General features: G+C 50.1%; 1 protein-coding gene across 2 annotated transcripts in view; it reads left to right on the forward strand.

Moving 5' to 3' along the window:
• XPC (XPC complex subunit, DNA damage recognition and repair factor) overlaps nt 1–17868 on the forward strand; it is a 36386-nt gene extending 18518 nt beyond the window's left edge. For both annotated transcript variants that reach the window (XM_060110062.1, XM_060110063.1), the window contains exons 8-16: nt 7916–8005; nt 8832–9728; nt 10930–11090; nt 13588–13669; nt 14649–14783; nt 14897–15066; nt 15841–15934; nt 16440–16529; nt 17258–17868. In XM_060110062.1, coding sequence (XP_059966045.1) covers nt 7916–8005; nt 8832–9728; nt 10930–11090; nt 13588–13669; nt 14649–14783; nt 14897–15066; nt 15841–15934; nt 16440–16529; nt 17258–17467 — 1929 coding nt within the window. In that variant the 3' untranslated portion in view covers nt 17468–17868. The remainder of the gene's footprint in view (nt 1–7915; nt 8006–8831; nt 9729–10929; nt 11091–13587; nt 13670–14648; nt 14784–14896; nt 15067–15840; nt 15935–16439; nt 16530–17257) is intronic.
• Nucleotides 17869–17992: the final 124 nt, after the last annotated feature.

Consider the following 17992-nt stretch of genomic DNA (forward strand, 5'->3'; position numbering starts at 1 on the left):
AGGTATGTTATTCTTTTTGATGCTATTGTAAATGGTATTGTTTTCTTAATTTCCTTCTCAGATTGTTCAGTGAAGGTGTATAAAAAAATGGCTGATTGTGTTGATCTTATACCTTGCAGCTTTGCTGAATTCATTTAGCAGTTTCTTGTGCATTCTTTGGGATTATCTATATATAAGATCTTGACCTCTGTGAATAGAGGTAGTTTTACTTCTTCTTTTCCAGTTTGGATGCCTTTTGTTTCTTGTTCTTGTCCAGTTGATCTGGCTAGAACTTCCAGCACAGTGTAGAATAGCAGTGGCAAAAGCAGGCATCTTGTCTGGTTCTTGATATTGAGAGGGAAAGCTTTTCACTCTTTCATGACTGAGTATCTTGGTAGTTGTGGATTTTCATGTACATTCTTTATCATGTTGAAGAAGTTCTGTTATTTCTAGTTTTCTGAATGTGTTTTAATCATGAAAGTGCTTTGGATTCTGTCAGATGCTTTTTCTGTGTCAAATGAGATGATTTTGTGATTTTTCTCCCCTTCATTCTACTAACGTAGTTCATTGCATTCATGGATTTTCTGTTGATTGATTGATTGACGTATAGTTGATTTACAATATTGTGTTAGTTTCAGATTACAGCATAGTGATTTAGTGCTTTTTGCAGATTATATTCCATTATAGCTTATTACAAGATAATGGGTATAATTCCCTGTGCTATACAGCAAATCCTTTTTGCTTATCTATTTTATGTATAGTAGTTTGTATCTGTTAATTCCATACCCTCATTTGTCCCTTTCCTCTTCTCACTCCCCCTTGGTAACCACAAGTTTGTTTTCTATATCTGTGACTCTGTTTCTGCTTTGCATATACTGTCAATTGTATTTTTTTTTTTTGGTTCCACGTATAGGCGGTATCATTACCGTATTTGTCTTTCTCTGTCTGACTTATTTCACGAAGCATAATATTCTCTAGGTTCATCCATATTGCTGCAAAGGCAAGTATTTTATTGTTTTTTGTGGTTGAGTAATATTCCATTGTATGTATAGACCACATCTTTTTAATCCAGTCATCTGTTGATGGGTACTGGGGTTCCTTCCATGTCTTGAGTATTGTAAATAGTGCTACTATGTTCACTGGGGTGCATGTATCTTTCTGGATTAGAGGGGTTTTTTCCAGATATACCCAGGAGTGGAATTGCTGGGTCATATGATAGTTCTATTTTTAGTTTTTTAAGGAACTTTCATACTGTTTTCCATAATGGCTGCACCAATTTAAATTCTTACCACCAGTGTTCGGGGATTCCCTTTTCTCCACATCCTCTCCAACATTTGTTATTTGTAGGCTTTTTGATGATGGCCATTCTGACAGGTGTGAGGTGATAGCTGATTGTGGTTTTGATTTGCATTTCTCTAATAATTAGCAATGTTGAGTATCTTTTCATGTGCCCGTTAGCCATCCGTATGTCTTCTGCCCATTGTTTGATTGGGTGGTTTGTTTTTTTTTGTTATTGAGCTGTATGAGCTGTTTGTATATTTTGGATATTAACCCTTGTCAGTCTCATCATTTGCAAACATTTTCTCCCATTCAGTAGGTTGTCTTTTCATTTTGTTAATGGTTTCCTTTGTTGTGTAAAGCCTTTTAAGTTTAATTAGGTCCCATTTGTTTATTTTTGCTTTTATTTATTTTGCCTTAGAAGACTGATTCAAGAAAATATTGCTACAATTTATGTCGAAGAGTGTTCTGCCTATGTTCTCTTCTAGGAGTTTTTTAATTAATTAATTAATTGATTGATTGATTGATTATTTTTGGCTGTGTTGGGTCTTCGTTTCTGTGCGTGGGCTTTCTCTAGTTGCGGCAAGCGGGGGCCGCTCTTCATCGCGGTGCTCGGGCTCTCACTGTCGCGGCCTCTCTTGTTGCGGAGCACAAGCTCCAGACGTGCAGGCTCAGTAGTTGTGGCTCACGGGCCTAGTTGCTCCGTGGCATGTGGGATCTTCCCAGACCAGGGCTCGAACCCGTGTCCCCTGCATTGGCAGGCAGATTCTCAATCACTGCGCCACCAGGGAAGCCCTCTTCTAGGAGTTTTATGGTTTCAGATCTTACAGTTAGGTCTTTAAGCCATTTTGAATTTATTCTTGTATGTGGTGTGAGGGAATGTTCTAATCTCATTGTTTTACATGTAGCTGTCCAGTTTTCCCAGCAACACTTGTTGAAGAAACTGTCTTTTCTCCATTGTATATTCTTGCCTCCTTTGTCATAGATTAGTTGACCATAAGTGTGTGGGTTTATTTCTGGGCTCTTTATTCTGTTCCTTTGATCTATATGTCTGTTTCTATGCCAACACCACACTGTTTTGTTTACTATAGCTTTGTAGTATAGTATAAAGTCTGGAAAGGTTATGCCTCCAGCTTTGTTCTTTTTCCTCAGGATTGCTTTGGCAGTTCTGGGTCTTTTGTGGTTCCATATACGTTTTAGGATTATTTATTCTAGTTCCGTGAAAAATGTCACGGGTATTTTGATAGGGATTGCATTAAATCTGTAGGTTGCTTTGGGTAGTACGTTCATGTTAACAATATTAATTCTTCCAATCCAAGAGCATGGGATATCTTTCCATTTCTTTGAATCATCTTCAGTTCCCTTAATCAGTGTTTTATGGTTTTTAGTATATAGATCTTTTTACTTCCTTGGTTAAGTTTATTCCTAGGTTTTGTGTTTTGTGTTTTTTTGGGTTTTTTTTGGGGGGGGATGCGATTTTAATAAACACGATTGCTTTTTTTACTTTGTCTGATATTTCATTGTTAGTGTATAGAAACACAGTAAATTTCCGTATATCAATCTTACATCCTGCTGCCTTGCTGAATTCACTTATTAGTTCTAATAGTTTTTATGTGGAAACTTTAGGGTTCTCTATATAGAATATCATGTCATCTGCAAATAGTGATAGTTTTACCTTTTCCCTTCCAATTTGGATGCCTTTTCTTTTTCTTGTAGCTAGGACTTCCAATATTATGTTAAATAGAAGCAGCGAGGGTGGACATCCCTGTCTAGTTCTTGAATATATTGGGAAAGCTTTCAGTTTTTCACTGTTGTGTATTATGTTGGCTGTGGATTTGACATAGTCGGCTTTTATCATGTTGAGTTATGTACCCTCTGTACCCACTTTGGTGAGAGTTTTTATCATGAATCGTTGAATTTTGTTGAATGCTTTTTCTGCATTTATTGAGATGATCTTGTGATTTTTATCTATTCTTTTGTTAATGTGGTGTATCACATTGATTGATTTACATATTTTGAACCATCCTTGCAACCCTGGAGTGAATCCAACTTGAGCGTGGTATCTTTAGTATGTATTGTTGGATTCAGTTTGCTAATACTTTGTTGAGGATTTTTGCATCTATATTCATCAAAGATTTGGGGTTGTAATTTTCTTTTTTTGTAGTGTCTTTGTCTGGTTTTGGTATCCAGGTAATGGTGGTTTCATAGTATGAATATTGGAGTGTTCCCTCCTCTTCATTTTTTTGGAATAGTTTGAGAAGGATAGATTTAAGTTTTTGTTTTTGTCTTTTTGTATGTTTGGTAGAATTCCCTACTGAAGCTCTCTGGTACTGGACTTTTGTCTGCAGGGAGTTTTTTAAATTACAGATTTTATTTCACTTCTAGTGAATGGTCTGTTCAAATTGTTTCTTCTTGACTCAGTTTTGGCAGGCTGTATGTTTCTAGAAACTTGTTCACTTGTTCTAGGTTGTCCAATTTGTTGGCATATAACTGTTAGTATTTTTTCATGATTTTTTTTCTGTGGTTTCAGTTGTTTCTCCTCTTTTATTTCTTATTTTATTTGGGTCCTCTCTCTTTTCTTCTTGGTGAGCCTCGCTAGAGGTTTATCAATTTGGTTTATCTTAAAAGCAAAATCAGCTCTTGGTTTTATTGATCTTTTCTATTGCTTTTTTGATCTCTTTTATTTCCTCTCTGATCTTTATTATTTCTTCCTTCTGCTGACTTTGGTTTTTTTTTTTTAATTTATTTATTTTTGCTGTGTTGGGTGGGTCTTCGTCTCTGTGCGAGGGCTTTCTCTGGTTGTGGCAAGTGGGGGCCACTCTTCATCGCGGTGCGCGGGCCTCTCACTATCGCAGCCTCTCTTGTTGCGGAGCACAGGCTCCAGATGTGCAGGCTCAGTAGTTGTGGCTCACGGGCCTAGTTGTTCCGCGGCATGTGGGATCCTCCCAGACCAGGGCTCGAATCCGTGTCCCCTGCATTGGCAGGCAGACACTCAACCGCTGCGCCACCAGGGAAGCCCTGACTTTGGGTTTTGTTTGTCCTTCTTTCTCTCATTCTTTTAGGTGGTAGGTTATCTTGTTTGAGATTTTTCTTGTTTTTGTGGAAGGCCTGTATTGCTGTGCGCTTCCCTCTTAGAACTGCTTTTGCTGCATCCCATAGATTTTGTAAGATTGTGTTTCTATTTTCATTTGTCTCAAGATATTTCTGATCTCCTCTTTGATTTCATCATCAACCCATTTGATTTTTTTTTTTTTTTTTTTGCGGTACGCGGGCCTCTCACTGTTGTGGCCTCTCCCGTTGCGGAGCCTGTGCTCTGGACGCGCAGGCTCAGCGGCCATGGCTCACGGGCCCAGCCGCTCCGCGGCACGTGGGATCCTCCTGGACCGGGGCACGAACCCGCGTCCCCCGCATCGGCAGGCGGACTCTCAACCACTGCACCACCAGGGAAGCCCAACCCATTTGATTTTTAGTAGCATGTTGTTTAGTCTCCATGTGTTTGTTCTTTTCCTGTTTTCCTTTCTATGGTTGATTTCTAGTTTCTTACCGTTGTGGTGAGAAAAGATGCTTGAAAATATTTCTGTCCTCTTAAACTTGTTGAGGCTTGTTTTGTGACCTAGTATGTGTCTATCCGTAAGAATGTCCCATGCTGGCTTGAAAAGAATGTGTATTTGGTGTTTTTCTTATTTAGTGTCCTGTACATATCTATTAAGTACAGTTGGTCCATTGTGTCATTTAGGACCTCTGTTGCCATACTGATTTTCTGTCTGGATGATCTGTTCATTGATGTAGGTGGGATGTTACAGTCCTCTATTATTATTGTAGTCCTGTGAATTTCTCCTTTTACGTCTTTTAATATTTGCTTTATATATTTAGGTGCTCCTGTATTGGAAACGTGTATGTGAACAAGTGTAATATGCTGTTGTATTGATGCCTTTATTGTTATGTAATATCCTTGTCTTTCTTTATGGTCTTTGTTTTTTTTTTTTTTTTTTTTTTTTTTTTTTTGCTGTACGCGGGCCTCTCACTGCTGTGGCCTCTCCCGTTGCGGAGCACAGGCTCCGGACACACAGGCCCCGCGGCCATGGCTCGCGGGCCCAGCCGCTCCGCGGCATGTGGGATCCTCCGGGATCGGGGCACGAACCCGCGTCCCCTGCATCGGCAGGCGGACTCTCAACCACTGCGCCACCAGGGAGGCCCATGGTCTTTGTTTTGAAGTCTACTTTGTCTTTTGTTAAGTATTGCTTTGCCCGCTTGCTTGTTTCCATTTGCATGAAATATCTTTTTCCATACTTCACTTTCAGTCTGTGTGCATCTTTCGCCATGAAGCGAGTCTCTTGTGGCAGCATATATTGTAGGTTCTATGTAAAATTCACTGCTTAGCTGCTGCACGTTGTTGAGGTGCCACGTGCGGCATGCGCTGACACTGTCTTCCCAGCGTGCCCAGTGGCCCCTGTGTGTGCACTGAGGGGAGTCTTCACAGTCCCACCTGGATCACATCCCAGGCACCCCGTTTGCCTCTGCGCAGCTAGACCCAGTCTCTGCACTGATCTCACGCCAGGCCGTGGTGTGGAGTGAGCGGGGCCAGGGCATTTGCCCCTTTGAATTGGGAAGTGTGGGGAGGCAGCTGCCACCAGTGCAGGTCTCTCTGTCCTGGTTGTTAGCAAGCCAGCCCGCGTGCTCCTCTTGAGTAGAGTCTAGGCTTCTCCAGCCCTCCTGTCTGTCTCAGTGGGCTTCCCAGCAGGAAGGGGACTCCCCAGGGCAAGCAGAGAAGGTGTGTGCTGGTCCCAACCTGGTACCTTTCTTTTTTCCATCCTACCCGATTACATGGAGATCTTTCTTGCAGCTTTGGTTATGGGAGATCTTCTGTGAGTTTCCAGTTAGTTTTCTGTGGGAGTTGTTGTTCATGTAGATGTGTTTTTGGTGTGTTTGTAGGGGGAGGTGAGCTCCACGTCCTCATACTCTGCTGTCTTGATCCCCCTCTGTTGGGAGGGCTTGATTTTTGACTCAGTCTCTCATTATAGGTCTCTTCAGAGTCTCTATTTTCTCTTGAGTTAGTTTTGGTAATTTGTATGTTTCTAGGATTTGTCCTTTTCACTTGGGTCACCTTGTATTTAGTGTAGGGATCATAGAGTTTTGTAATTTAAATTTTTTCTTCAGTGACGTACTTGTGAAAGGTGGTGACCACGCGTCTTTGTGAGGCACCGGGTCGCTTCCAGAGCGCTGTCGTGTACCTGACCTTATCCAGTCTTCCCTGTGGTCTTGTGAGGAGGACGAGATGGGGATGTTCTGGATGGAGGTTCTAGGTTTAAACCATCATTCTGCCAGCCACCTGCTGGTGCTCGGTTTCCCTGCCTTTTACACCTGTGCCCCTGCGCCACCCACACACTGAGAAAGTGAGGAGCCAAGCAACACTCATACGGTGTGCACTGTGCCAGTTAATAGTGTGTTGTCAGCCACACTGTAGGGATGAGTTCTCTTTTCCACGTTTTCCCACTGATGCCCTTTTCCTGTCCCAGGATGCAGTCCAGGCATTAGTGATCTTGTCGCCCCAGCGCCCCATCCTCTCCAGGCCATGACAGTGTCCCAATCCTCCTGGACACTCCTGAGGAGTGCTGCTTAGGAATTTTGTAGAGTTCCTCAATTTGGGTTTCTTTGATGTTTTCTCATCCCCCGTTTTTAACTTCAGAAGAAACAAGGCAAAAGTAGTTATTTTTTTCAATATAACTGGCTTTTCACAGAAAACCTGCCTTCTTGTTACTGACTTTTGCTCTTGCTTTCCAAGGAGGGAAAAATGACTGTAGTGATTCATGAGGACGCCGGGACCCTGAGGTCTGTGTGGGAAGATCTTGCTCACGTGCTGTCCCACTGTTGTTGTTTTGGAGGTTAATTCTCATGAGGAGGCTCCCATCCTTCCAAGTTCACAGAATTTTTAGAGCTGCAGCCTCTGGTTGAAAGATTCGCTCGGGGGAGGTTGAGTGCACGGGAGGGATTCTCGGGCCTGATGATGATGATGCCTTTTCTCTCAAAGTGGTATCTTGCTTTATTGTTTTATCACAAACACAACACATGTTGAAAACAGGACAATCAGAAGATAGGTAAGCCGGAAAAAAACCAAACACCTATAAACACCCATAACCCAATATGGATGCTTTTCCAAATATACATACATGTTTATGTCTGGATGCGATTTTTTCTTACAAAAATTAACATAACTCCTTAAAAAACAAACATTTCTTTTCCTTTAATATATGGTTACCTTTCCCCATTTTTCTACAAAGATAAATCTGTACAGCATCTTTTTTTTTTTTGCGGTACTTGGGCCTCTCACTGTCGTGGCCTCTCCCGTTGCGGAGCACAGGCTCCGGATGCGCAGGCTCAGCGGCCATGGCTCACAGGCCCAGCCGCTCCACGGCATGTGGGATCTTCCCAGACCGGGGCACGAACCCATGCTCCCTGCATCGGCAGGCGGACCCCCAACCACCGCGCCACCAGGGAAGCCCCTACAGCTCATTTTAATAGTGTTGAGGGTTCCAGGCTTCTACTGTTAGACAGTTTGGTTGTTTCCCTTTTAAAAACAGGCACCACAACAAACAGCATGGAATTATGCAAATCCTTAATTCTTTCCTGAGGATAAGCATGTTGTTTTTTTCCATTATAGATATTTTTACTGATTCTCCGGGCCCTGAACCTCCCTACCCGACTCGTACTGTCTCTACAGCCAATTCCTCTGAAGTTATCAGCAGCGAAGGTGAGGTTCCCAGGGCTTCCAGAGAAAAGAGTAGTTGGTCAGGGAGGAGTGAGAAATTATGAGACTTAAAGCAAACAGATCTGCTCATTAGACGATTTTTAAAAATCCGTCTTCGTGGAGCACGGTTCCTCTGAGCCTGCCTGGCACAGGCCCTGTGCTGGGAAGACTGGGCGCCTGGGTGGGCATCTAGCAGCTGGGCTTTGTGTGCATAGAGGGGCCTGCGAGAGCCTGGGCTCCTTCGTGCTCTGGTTTCTGTTCTGTAAATGGTAGAATAAAAAGGTCCTGGTCGTCCTCAGCGGTGTGGAGAGAGGACGGTGAGGACTCAGAACTCTGCCGTCATCCAAGGAGGCTGAACACTGCTCCTTGGGGTGCTGGCATCGTCCGAAATTCGGTCCAGAAGTCAAGTTTAATAATTTCTGAATTCTTAATGCTGTGACTTTGTTTGCAAAATGCCTTATATGCAAGGTGGGTACTATTGCTGAGGAAACTGCGACTCAGAGGTTACATAATTTATCCGAATCACATAAAAAATGAGAAAGCAGAAGTGGAGTTTGAACCCGGGTTTGTCTGTTTCCACATCCTGTGCTCTTTTCCCTGTGCTCCACTTTGTATTGAAAAGAATTAGAGTGTGGCCTTATTTAAGGTGCTGCAGAATTTAGTGACTGCTTTCTTACAACCCTGGAGGGTAGCCAGCCTGTCACTGTCTGAGCCGGGAACGTCTTGTGTACACTGGTGTTCCAGTGTGACTTAGCCCCGTTAGATGCCAGAGTCTTTATTGTATCATTAGCAAAAAAAGAAAATGCAAATATTTCCTATTCTGTTTAAGGGAAAGAAACCTTCCAAGGAGAGATCCACAGAGGGACCTGCAGGCTCCTCAGAAACTTCCAGCCAAGTTCCTGGAAAGCCAAGCAAACCAGAGACCAGCAGAGGAAGCAGACGAGAGGACACGTCTTCTGAGGGCACTGGCAGTGCACACGCCAAAGCGAAGGGGAGCAAGGCGGCTGCCATGAGGAAGAAGCGGAGAGAGCCCTCCTCCAGCAGGGAAGAGGAGGGCAAGGCCGGGGGGCAGACGGAGGGGACCCAGAGGCGTTCGCGGGGCCGGGAGCGGCGGGCGGCCGCAAGGGTGTCTTACAAAGAGGAGAGTGGGAGTGACAAGGCCAACAGCGGCTCTGACTTTGAGCTCTCCAGCTCAGACAGCCATCGCCCATCCGACGAGGATTCTGAGCCAGGCCTTCCAAGGCAGAGGAGGGCCACCGCCCCTCAGAGGATGAAGGTGGGGTCCAAGAGGGAGTCCAGGTCCCCGCGTGGAAGCCACCGTCAGCCCCCTGGCTTTCCAGAAGCATCTGTAAGCGCTTCCGGCAGCAAGCGTAAGAGAGGCAAGCATAAGATGCCCGTGGATGGTGAGGAGGCAGACGGCCGGAGAGCAGCTGGTGTGGACCAGTGGTTGGAGGTGTTCTCTGAGCGGGAGGAGAAGTGGGTGTGCGTGGACTGTGTGCATGGTGTAGTGGGCCAGCCCCGGACCTGCTACCAGTACGCCACCAAGCCTGTGACCTACATCGTGGGCATTGACGGCGACGGCTGGTTGCGCGATGTCACACAGAGGTACGACCCTGCCTGGATGACGGTGACCCGAAAGTGCCGGGTTGATGCCGCGTGGTGGGCCGAGGCCCTGCGACCCTACCGGAGCCCGCTGGTGGAGAGGGAGCAGAGGGAGGACCAGGAGGTGAGGCCTTGCGCACGCGCACCTGCTGGATGCCCAGCCCCGTGTTGTATTTTTACCTCATTTAATTATCACAGCAACAGTACAAAGCTGGGGTTATCGTAGCCTTAATTTTACCAGCTAAACATTTAGAATCTGAGAGATGAGCCAACCTGGTATTTGAACCCAGGATGCTCTGGCTTCAAAGCCTGTGTACTTTCAGTTATTGCCCAGTTATAAATTTGGAGCTTTAAGTCAGGTAAGTAGTCCTGAGTGAAAGAGGAAAACACGCAGTAATATAATTGTTCCCCCTCTCAGCGTGAACACGCGCAGAGGTGTGCACGCCAGCACCCCTGCCCCGACCCAGAACACTCAGCTCCCAGGAGGGGGGCTGAGGAGATGGCCTGTCTGTTGAGGGGCGCCCTGGGGGGCGGCTTCTGGAGCAGCAGCGCGTCCCTGAGTCGCGGGACAGCCATGGGCCCGGAAGAGGGCCCGGGGCTTGTGCAGGGCCGCCCGCAGGGTGGGCAGACTAGCTGGCGAATTATTCCTGGTTCCCTGGGGCAGGGAGTCGTCCCTGTGCACTGCATCGCTCAGGGTGTGGCTCAGAGGTGACAGGGTCGTGGGAGTCGTGCAGAGCGTATTGTGACTCACCTAGTTCAAGGGTGTGTCATGCAAGCTGGCCAAGCGGGGTCCCTCCTGCTCCCCACTTGCCACTCCTCCCTTGTCTGTCAGGCTTTGAAGAGATGCTGCGGGGAAGTGCAGGAGACCTGGTGAGTGGGATGCAGGTGAGAGCAGTGGGGTTGCCTGCGGGGAGCTAGGCTCCTCGAGGCAGGAGGGAGAACAGGTGTTGATCGTGGTGGGCGGAGAAGGTGTGAGTGCTCCTTCTGGTTTCCGGGGCAGCCGAGCCGCTGAACCCGTGTCGCAGAATTGTGGTGTCACTTGAGGTGAGGCCTCCTCCCGAGGAAGGCTCTGCTCGGGCCGGCCGAGGCGTCAGAGGGCAGGGATGACTTTTCCGTTGCTGCGAGCCGCAGGATTACCGGCCCCTGCGGAGCTTCCGAGGCACCTAAACCCGTGGGACAGAACGCCAGGTCACAGCGTGGTGCGGCGGCCCTGGGGCCCTGAAAGCCCCACGGCACCGTCAGTTACCTGCGCAAGTTCGGGGGTCGCCGCCCACCTCCCTCCCTCTCCGAGCACCACGCCCAACATCGTCTCTCGGCCTCTGCAGTTTCAGGCGAGGCACCTGGACCAGCCTCTGCCCACCGTCATAGGCACGTACAAGAACCACCCTCTGTACGCCCTCAAGAGGCACCTCCTCAAGTACCAGGCCATCTACCCTGAGACGGCTGCCATCCTTGGGTACTGCCGTGGAGAGGCTGTCTACTCCAGGTGAGGAGACGCCCGGCGGCCCGGGATTAGCAGCCTTCGCGGGGCTGGGCTTCGAGCTTCACGGTGTGCGCAGGCCGTTTGTGGGCGGGGGGCACGGCAGAGAGGTTGTGGCCTGGAAATGAAAACCACGGGGATTAAAAGGTCAGCAGGGGGAGAAAAGTTATAGGGGGAAAGATACATAGGACAGATAAGGTTTATACGGGGCAATAAGAAAACATCCCAAAAACAGAAGTCAAAAAACATGCAAAAGGAAGGAATAAAGGATTTGATAATGAAACTTAAAGTGAGCGGATATTTTAATGGGGACAGAGTTTCAGTTTGGGAAGAGGAGAAAGTTCTGGAGATGATGGTGGTGACGGTTACCTAACAGTGTGAATGTACTTGATGCCACTGAGCTGTAGACTCGGAAAATGGTTCAGAGGGTAAATTTTATCTTACGTGTGTTTTTTCCCACAGTAAAAAGAAATTGCCAAAGAAGGGGGGGAGGGGAACAGCATAGAAAATAAACATAAAATATATACAAAGTTAAAACTGAGAAAAATGTAATAAACTTGAGGTGAGTCAGAATTAACAATGGAAGTAGAAATTTAAGAAATGTTAATAGAAAGAAAATAAGTGATTTTTAGAAACTCTAAAAGACCAAGACCAAGACGCAAGATCACAAAATAGAGGATGTTCTTAATAAACGGGAAAAGAAAGACAGAAAAGGAAACTTAGGGAAACTCACAGGAGTAGGTGGCTCAACTCCTCTGCCTGAGGCCTACTTCCTGCAGCTCAGCCCCGAGGGGAGTCATCCCCGACCCTCCGCTTAGGGTCACTGTGGGAGCTTTCTGTCCCCTGGCTGGTCAGGCAGGGGCCCAGCTGCCGACAGTCAGCGTCCAGGGCCTGGCGACCTCAATGGAGGATACAGCACAGGTGTCCTCACGTGCAGACGACATCTGGTGGGAAGGGGGTCCCTGCCTGGAGGAAGTTTTAGAGGCAGAGTTTTTTTGTTTTTAATGTAATAAAATATACAGAACAGAATTTACCATTTAACCGTTTTAAGTGTCCAGTAGTACGAAGTACATTCACATTGCTGGGCAGCCATCACCACCATCTCCAGAACTTTTCTGTCTTCCCAAACCGTCCCCATCAGCGCTAACCCCCCTGCCCCCACCCAGGCCCTGGTAACCACCCTCTCGTTTCTGTCTCTGGGAGTCTGACTCCTCCAGGCACCTCATAGAAGTAGAACCTACAGCATGAGTCCTTTTGTGACTGGCATCCATTGATGGACACTTGTGTTGCTTCCCCTTTTGGCTGTTGTGTTTAGTGCTGCTGTGAACATGGGTGCACAGACATCTCTTGAGACCCTGCTTTCAGTCCTTTTGGATGTATATGCCCGGAAGTAGGATTTCTGCATCACATGGTGATTGTTTAGCTTTGTAAAGAACCTCCACACTGTTTTCTGTAGTGGCTGCGTCATTTTACGTCCCCCAGCAGAGCATGAAGCTCGCAGTGTCTCTACATTCTCGCCAGTTCTTGTTTTCTGTTTCTTGAGTAGTGTCCTCATAGATGTAAAGTGGTTAGAAGCTGAGATTTATTCTGAACGGGCTGTCTGTGCCCACTTCCCTCTGCTATCCTTGTGAATGTCCAGACGATGCCCACCTGCTTGCCCCTTCTCCGCTCCTACCGGAAGACCACGACCGTGACAGTCACTCCTTCAGGCAGAGATGTGCCCCTGTGGTGGGCACGCGTGTGGAGCCCTTGGCTCTGGTCCCCCCAGCAGCTTGTGAGGCAGGGAGGCAGCGCTCACCGTTCCTGATGGATCGGGGGTCACCCCGCTAGGAAGGGGCTCAGAGGAGGTGTGACCTTGTCCGGTGCGCTGTGCTGGACGTCAGCCTCAGCCCGGGGGCAGGCGAAGGGCCGGATGTCCGCACCAGAGGAGCTTAGTGCCCTTGCTCCTTGGAGCCCTACTGAAGGGCGGCCTTGCTGAAGGCTCAGCAGGAAGCAGCTGGAATGTGAGGCGGGGTGTGGCTCTAAGCTGGGAAGGAGAGCGAAGCCAGAGCCCGGTGGAACCGATTGTTCTGTGTGCGTTCATCCTAGCCTGTGTACTTTGTCAGCTTACTGTCGTCTCCGTGTTGTCCTCTTCTGGCTTCCCCACCCCTTCTCTGTACACTCGTCCCTCCCTCCCCCTCTCTGGTATTCAGGAGCAGACCAGACCCTGGGTGAGGGCTTGCACCTGTGCTGCTGGGCCCTTCCGGCGGGAGGAGGGGGAAGGCACCATGGGAAGCCATTTAGTTTGGGATTTGTGAGTGGATGCACCCGCCCCCACCGCGAGACAGCAGGTGTCTGTTAACTGTGGGCCTGAGGTGGGCCCCTGGTGCCCGGGGAGACACTCCAGGGCCGAACTCCCCCTTCTCCTGGGGGGGCCAGAGGAGGCAGCCAGGCCCTGCAGGCTACTGGGCACGGGGTGCTTCAGTGGGTGTGAACCCTGTCTTGTCTCCCGTTGGCTCCGTAGGGACTGCGTGCACACCCTGCACTCCAGGGACACGTGGCTGAAACAGGCCCGAGTGGTGAGGCTTGGAGAAGTGCCCTACAAGGTAACAGCCGCGGGACTGTGGGCTGCCGCGCACGTGTGGGGACAGACTGTTCTGGCTTGAGAGGATCAGAGGAGAAGAGCATCTTAACGGAGGGCTTTGTTAAGAGATGGGCCTTCCCAAGCGCGCAGGAAATCTAGGCCGGCAAGCAGCCCTCCAAGCCCCGGTGTTGTGCGTCAGAACCTTGGCCTTGTGGGTCAGAACCATGTCACCCATTTGTTCTGAGAGGCCGGAGCCCTGCCTGGCGTGGACAGGCCCACCCGCCCTCACTGTCCCTTTGTTTTGCATGTATGTGATCTTTGCTGAGTCTCACAGGAGTTAGCATCAGGGTGCCCGTTGTACAGATGAGAAAACAGGAACTCAGAAAGGGAAACCTGTCCAAGGCCTGAGCTAGTGAGATGGCAGCGTGCAGCCCCTATGCCTCGTTCCCTCTCTGGCCGGTCAGCTGCCCACAGGCGTGTGAATTCGGCGCAGACCGCACAGGCTGTCACGGGACACAGGGCCCGCTTCAGCCGGCGGAGGGCAGTGGCCAGTCATGACACAGTCGCTTTTCTTTGTCAGATCCCTGGGAGGAGCCCTTCGCGTTGTGAGACCCAGGGAGCTGGGCCGCGGTGCAGGGGCCTCTGGTTGGTAGGAAGGGGCTGAGGCATGGGGAGCCGGTCACTGCCCAAAGCAGGCCCGTCCCTCACCGGCCACAGGAACATCTCTGAGTCCCAACTTCCTCTTCAGTGATGGACGCCAAACACAGCATAGCTGTTCAAGACACAGGCTCTGGCCTCTACAAGCTGTGTGACTGTAGGTGAATTGTTTACACCTCCTAGGCTGCTATAAAATGGAGGCGATAATAGACTCTACCTCCTGGGTTTGTTGAAAAGATTAAGTTATCAATACACAGAAGCACTGAGAACAGTGCCCGGTGTACAGTGAACGCTCAGGAAGTGGTCACCTTTGTTATAAACTGTGGCTGTCCCCTCGGCTGTAGGTTGTAAAAGGCTATTCCAACCGGGCCCGGAGAGCCCGCCTGGCTGAGCCACAGCTGCAGGACCACAATGACCTGGGCCTGTTTGGCAAGTGGCAGACCGAGGAGTACCAGCCGCCGGTGGCCGTGGACGGGAAGGTAAGGGCCGTGCTCAGTGGTACCAGGCCCCCTGGTAGGTAAGGGCCACGCTCAGTCGGTACCAGGCCACCTCCCTCTGCGGCCAGCCAGACCCAGTGTGCCACCCTCCGCAGGTCCCCCGGAACGAATTTGGCAACGTGTACCTCTTCCTGCCCGGCATGATGCCTATTGGCTGCGTCCAGCTGAACCTGCCCAACTTGCACCGTGTGGCCCGAAAGCTGAACATTGACTGTGCCCAGGCTGTTACGGGCTTCGATTTCCACAAAGGCTACTCCCATCCCATGTGCGTGAGGGGCCTCCCGTGGAGGCCAGAAGGGGTGGGGGGAAGTTATGGAGAAGGGGCGGGAGGTTGGTGTGGGGCTGGCGTGGGTTGAGGCCCAGTGGCTCTTACTTTTAAGGCCTTTTTTTTTTTTTTTTTTTTTTTTTTGCGGTACGCGGGCCTCTCACTGTTGTGGCCTCTCCCGTTGCGGAGCACAGGCTCTGGAAACGCAGGCTCAGCGGCCATGGCTTACGAGCCCAGCCACTCCGTGGCATGTGGGATCTTCCCGAACCAGGGCACAAACCCGTGTCCCCTGCAGCGGCAGGCAGACTCTAAACCACTGCGCCACCAGGGAAGCCCTAAGGTTTTACTCTGGATTTGCAAAATCAGCCTTAACCCTCGATGTTTTATACTTTTACTCTGGCTTCCAACCAGAGGCTGCGAAACCAGTGAAAGCTGCGAAACCAGCATCCTAACGACGTGGATTAACACACTGTTCTGGGGGTGGTCAGGGTGACTGAGTAGGGTCAGCATCCTTCCTGGTTGGTGACCTCTGTCCTGCCCTGCAGTGGGGGTGGGGAGGGGCTGGGGAAGAGCACACAGCCTGGGGTCCACGGGCCTGCCTTCTGCATGGGTGGTGTCTGCCAGCAGCTGTGGCTGGGATTGTGGACTGCTGACCTTGGAAGTACTTCAGGGCCCCAAGTGCTTAGGAGCAGCCCACTGTCCCCCGTGGAGGGGAGTGGAGAGGCCAGAGCAGACCCAGACTCGAGAGAGACCCATCTGTGTTGATCCCCACAGAACCGATGGCTACATAGTCTGTGAGGAATATAAAGATGTGCTCCTGGCCGCCTGGGAGAACGAGCAGGCGCTCATTGAGAAGAAGGAGAAGGAGGTGAGCAGGCAGGGCCTGGGTGGGGCCAGGACGGGGAAGCACAAAGGCGGGGAGCACACACAGCGGAGGTGGTGTTCCCTCCAGCCTCCCTCACGCCACGTGTAAGAGGAGAGGAGAGCCCGGGCTCAGCCCTCTTTCTGGCTCTCTCTTCCTGGGAGGCACCAGGGAGCCAGCACTGAGCAACGACCTGCCTGCCCCTCAGAACCCTGTCTCTGTCCACCGTCTGCCTGGGTCCAGGCTCCGGGGCCGCTACCCCTGCTGCCGACACCTGCCTCTGTTAAAGGGAGCTGCCTGTGGTCCAGGTCCTGGACCCCCTCCTCCACTAAACACTTTACAGTTGGTAACAATTAAGAAGAGGTTTTTGGTTTTGGTGCCTTTTGTGTGTAGCACTTTATGAATCACACCTGGTATGGTTGAGAAACTATTTTAACCTGAAGCGTTACCTGTATCTTTATGTTCCTGAAACGGCAGCCTACGGTGTTTTCCATTCTGTTTGCTTTTGCAGAAACGGGAGAAGCGGGCTCTGGGGAACTGGAAGCTGCTGGTCAAAGGGCTGCTCATCCGGGAGCGGCTGAGGCTTCGCTACGGGGCTCAGGTCAGGGTGGTCCTTGGAGGATACGCCAGGTTTGGGGGGCGGGTAGGGAACCAGAGGCCGATTCTGCTCAAAGATCAAGTCAGCTCTGTTCTGGTGCCACAGACCTGTGTCTCTCAGGCCCTGCGTCCTGTCCACGTTGAGAAAGGTGCCCAAGGTGTCCTGGAGTCAGGCTTCGGCCGCTCTGCCAGCCCCGCCCTGTCTGCACGAGAGGGTGCCCGCTATGGGTTGGATCTGGTGCTGAGCCCACTCGGGGTGGGGGACAGGTGTCTGCATCTCCTGGCCTTGTGCTACCCCTGGGGCTGTGACCACCCCCAGGCCCACAGGTGCTCATTCAGGCCCCTCGCACAGCCCCTGCAGGCTCCCATGGGGGCACAGAGGCCCCCCAGACATAGTCACGTGGAGTGGTCAGAGACGCACAGACACCCTCTAGGGGCTGCTGCGACCCCACGCACGGCTCTCCCTGCCCTCCCCAGCCTGTCCTCGCAGCAGTGGGCACAGAGCGCTGGTGCTGTGCGTTCGTGCACTTGTTCTGTTCAGAAACGAGCAAGAAAACGCAGGTACCTCCTGGATTGGTCGTAGCTCCTCAAGGGCAGTTTTGTGTCTCCAGCCCTATGTGCACAGCAAGCGCTCTAGGACCTGCTGGGCTGAGCCCTGTCCTCCGGGTCACAGCTCGGCGCTGCTGGGGCGTTGCTGCCTCTTGACGCAGCTTCCTCCACTGTCGCCCCCAGAGTGAGGAAGCCGCTCCCCACGCAGACGCAGGAGGAGGACTCTCTTCAGACGAGGAGGAGGGGACCAGCTCTCCAGCGGAAGTGGCCAGGATCCTGGCGGCCTCCTGGCCCCAAAACCGAGAGGTAGAGGAGAAGCGGAAGTGCCTCCGGAAGAGCAGGAGGGAGGAGAAGGAGGCAGCTTCCCACCTGTTCCCGTTTGAGAAGCTGTGATGTGAGTGGTCACCTCCTCGGGGGCTCAGCCGTGCCCCAGACCTTGCTCCCGGATAGATCCCTCCTGCGTCCGACAGTCGTGCTGTTGCAGACACGGGCCCCTTCTCTGCAGGCCCCTCGTTGCCCTCAGTCAGGTCCCGGACGCTGTGGGGGGAGAGCAGGTCAGTGCAGGCCGTCTCAGGGTGACACGGCTGGACCTGCTTTCCCAGGTAACGCTTAGTGGTGGCAGAAGACTAGAACAAAGAGCTAAAGTCAGGAAAGAAAAGGAAAGATGATGAGAATTAAAGAAATGTCAGGAAGAGTGGATCAGTGTTAAAACTAGATTTTATCCATTACTGGATACATTTATAAAGCCCTATGCACTGCAGATATTTAGGAGAAATAACTTTTATAATATTTTGAGGAAAAAAATAAAGCATTTCTCTAGAAAGACATGACTCTACGTTTTCTTTCAGATTTTACATCAGATAAGAACACTTGGATGACTGATTTGTATACAGGTCGTGACTACATTAAAGATCAGAT

This window comes from Mesoplodon densirostris, chromosome 10 (genome assembly GCF_025265405.1).
Source record: "Mesoplodon densirostris isolate mMesDen1 chromosome 10, mMesDen1 primary haplotype, whole genome shotgun sequence".
Taxonomy (NCBI): Eukaryota; Metazoa; Chordata; class Mammalia; order Artiodactyla; family Ziphiidae; genus Mesoplodon; species Mesoplodon densirostris.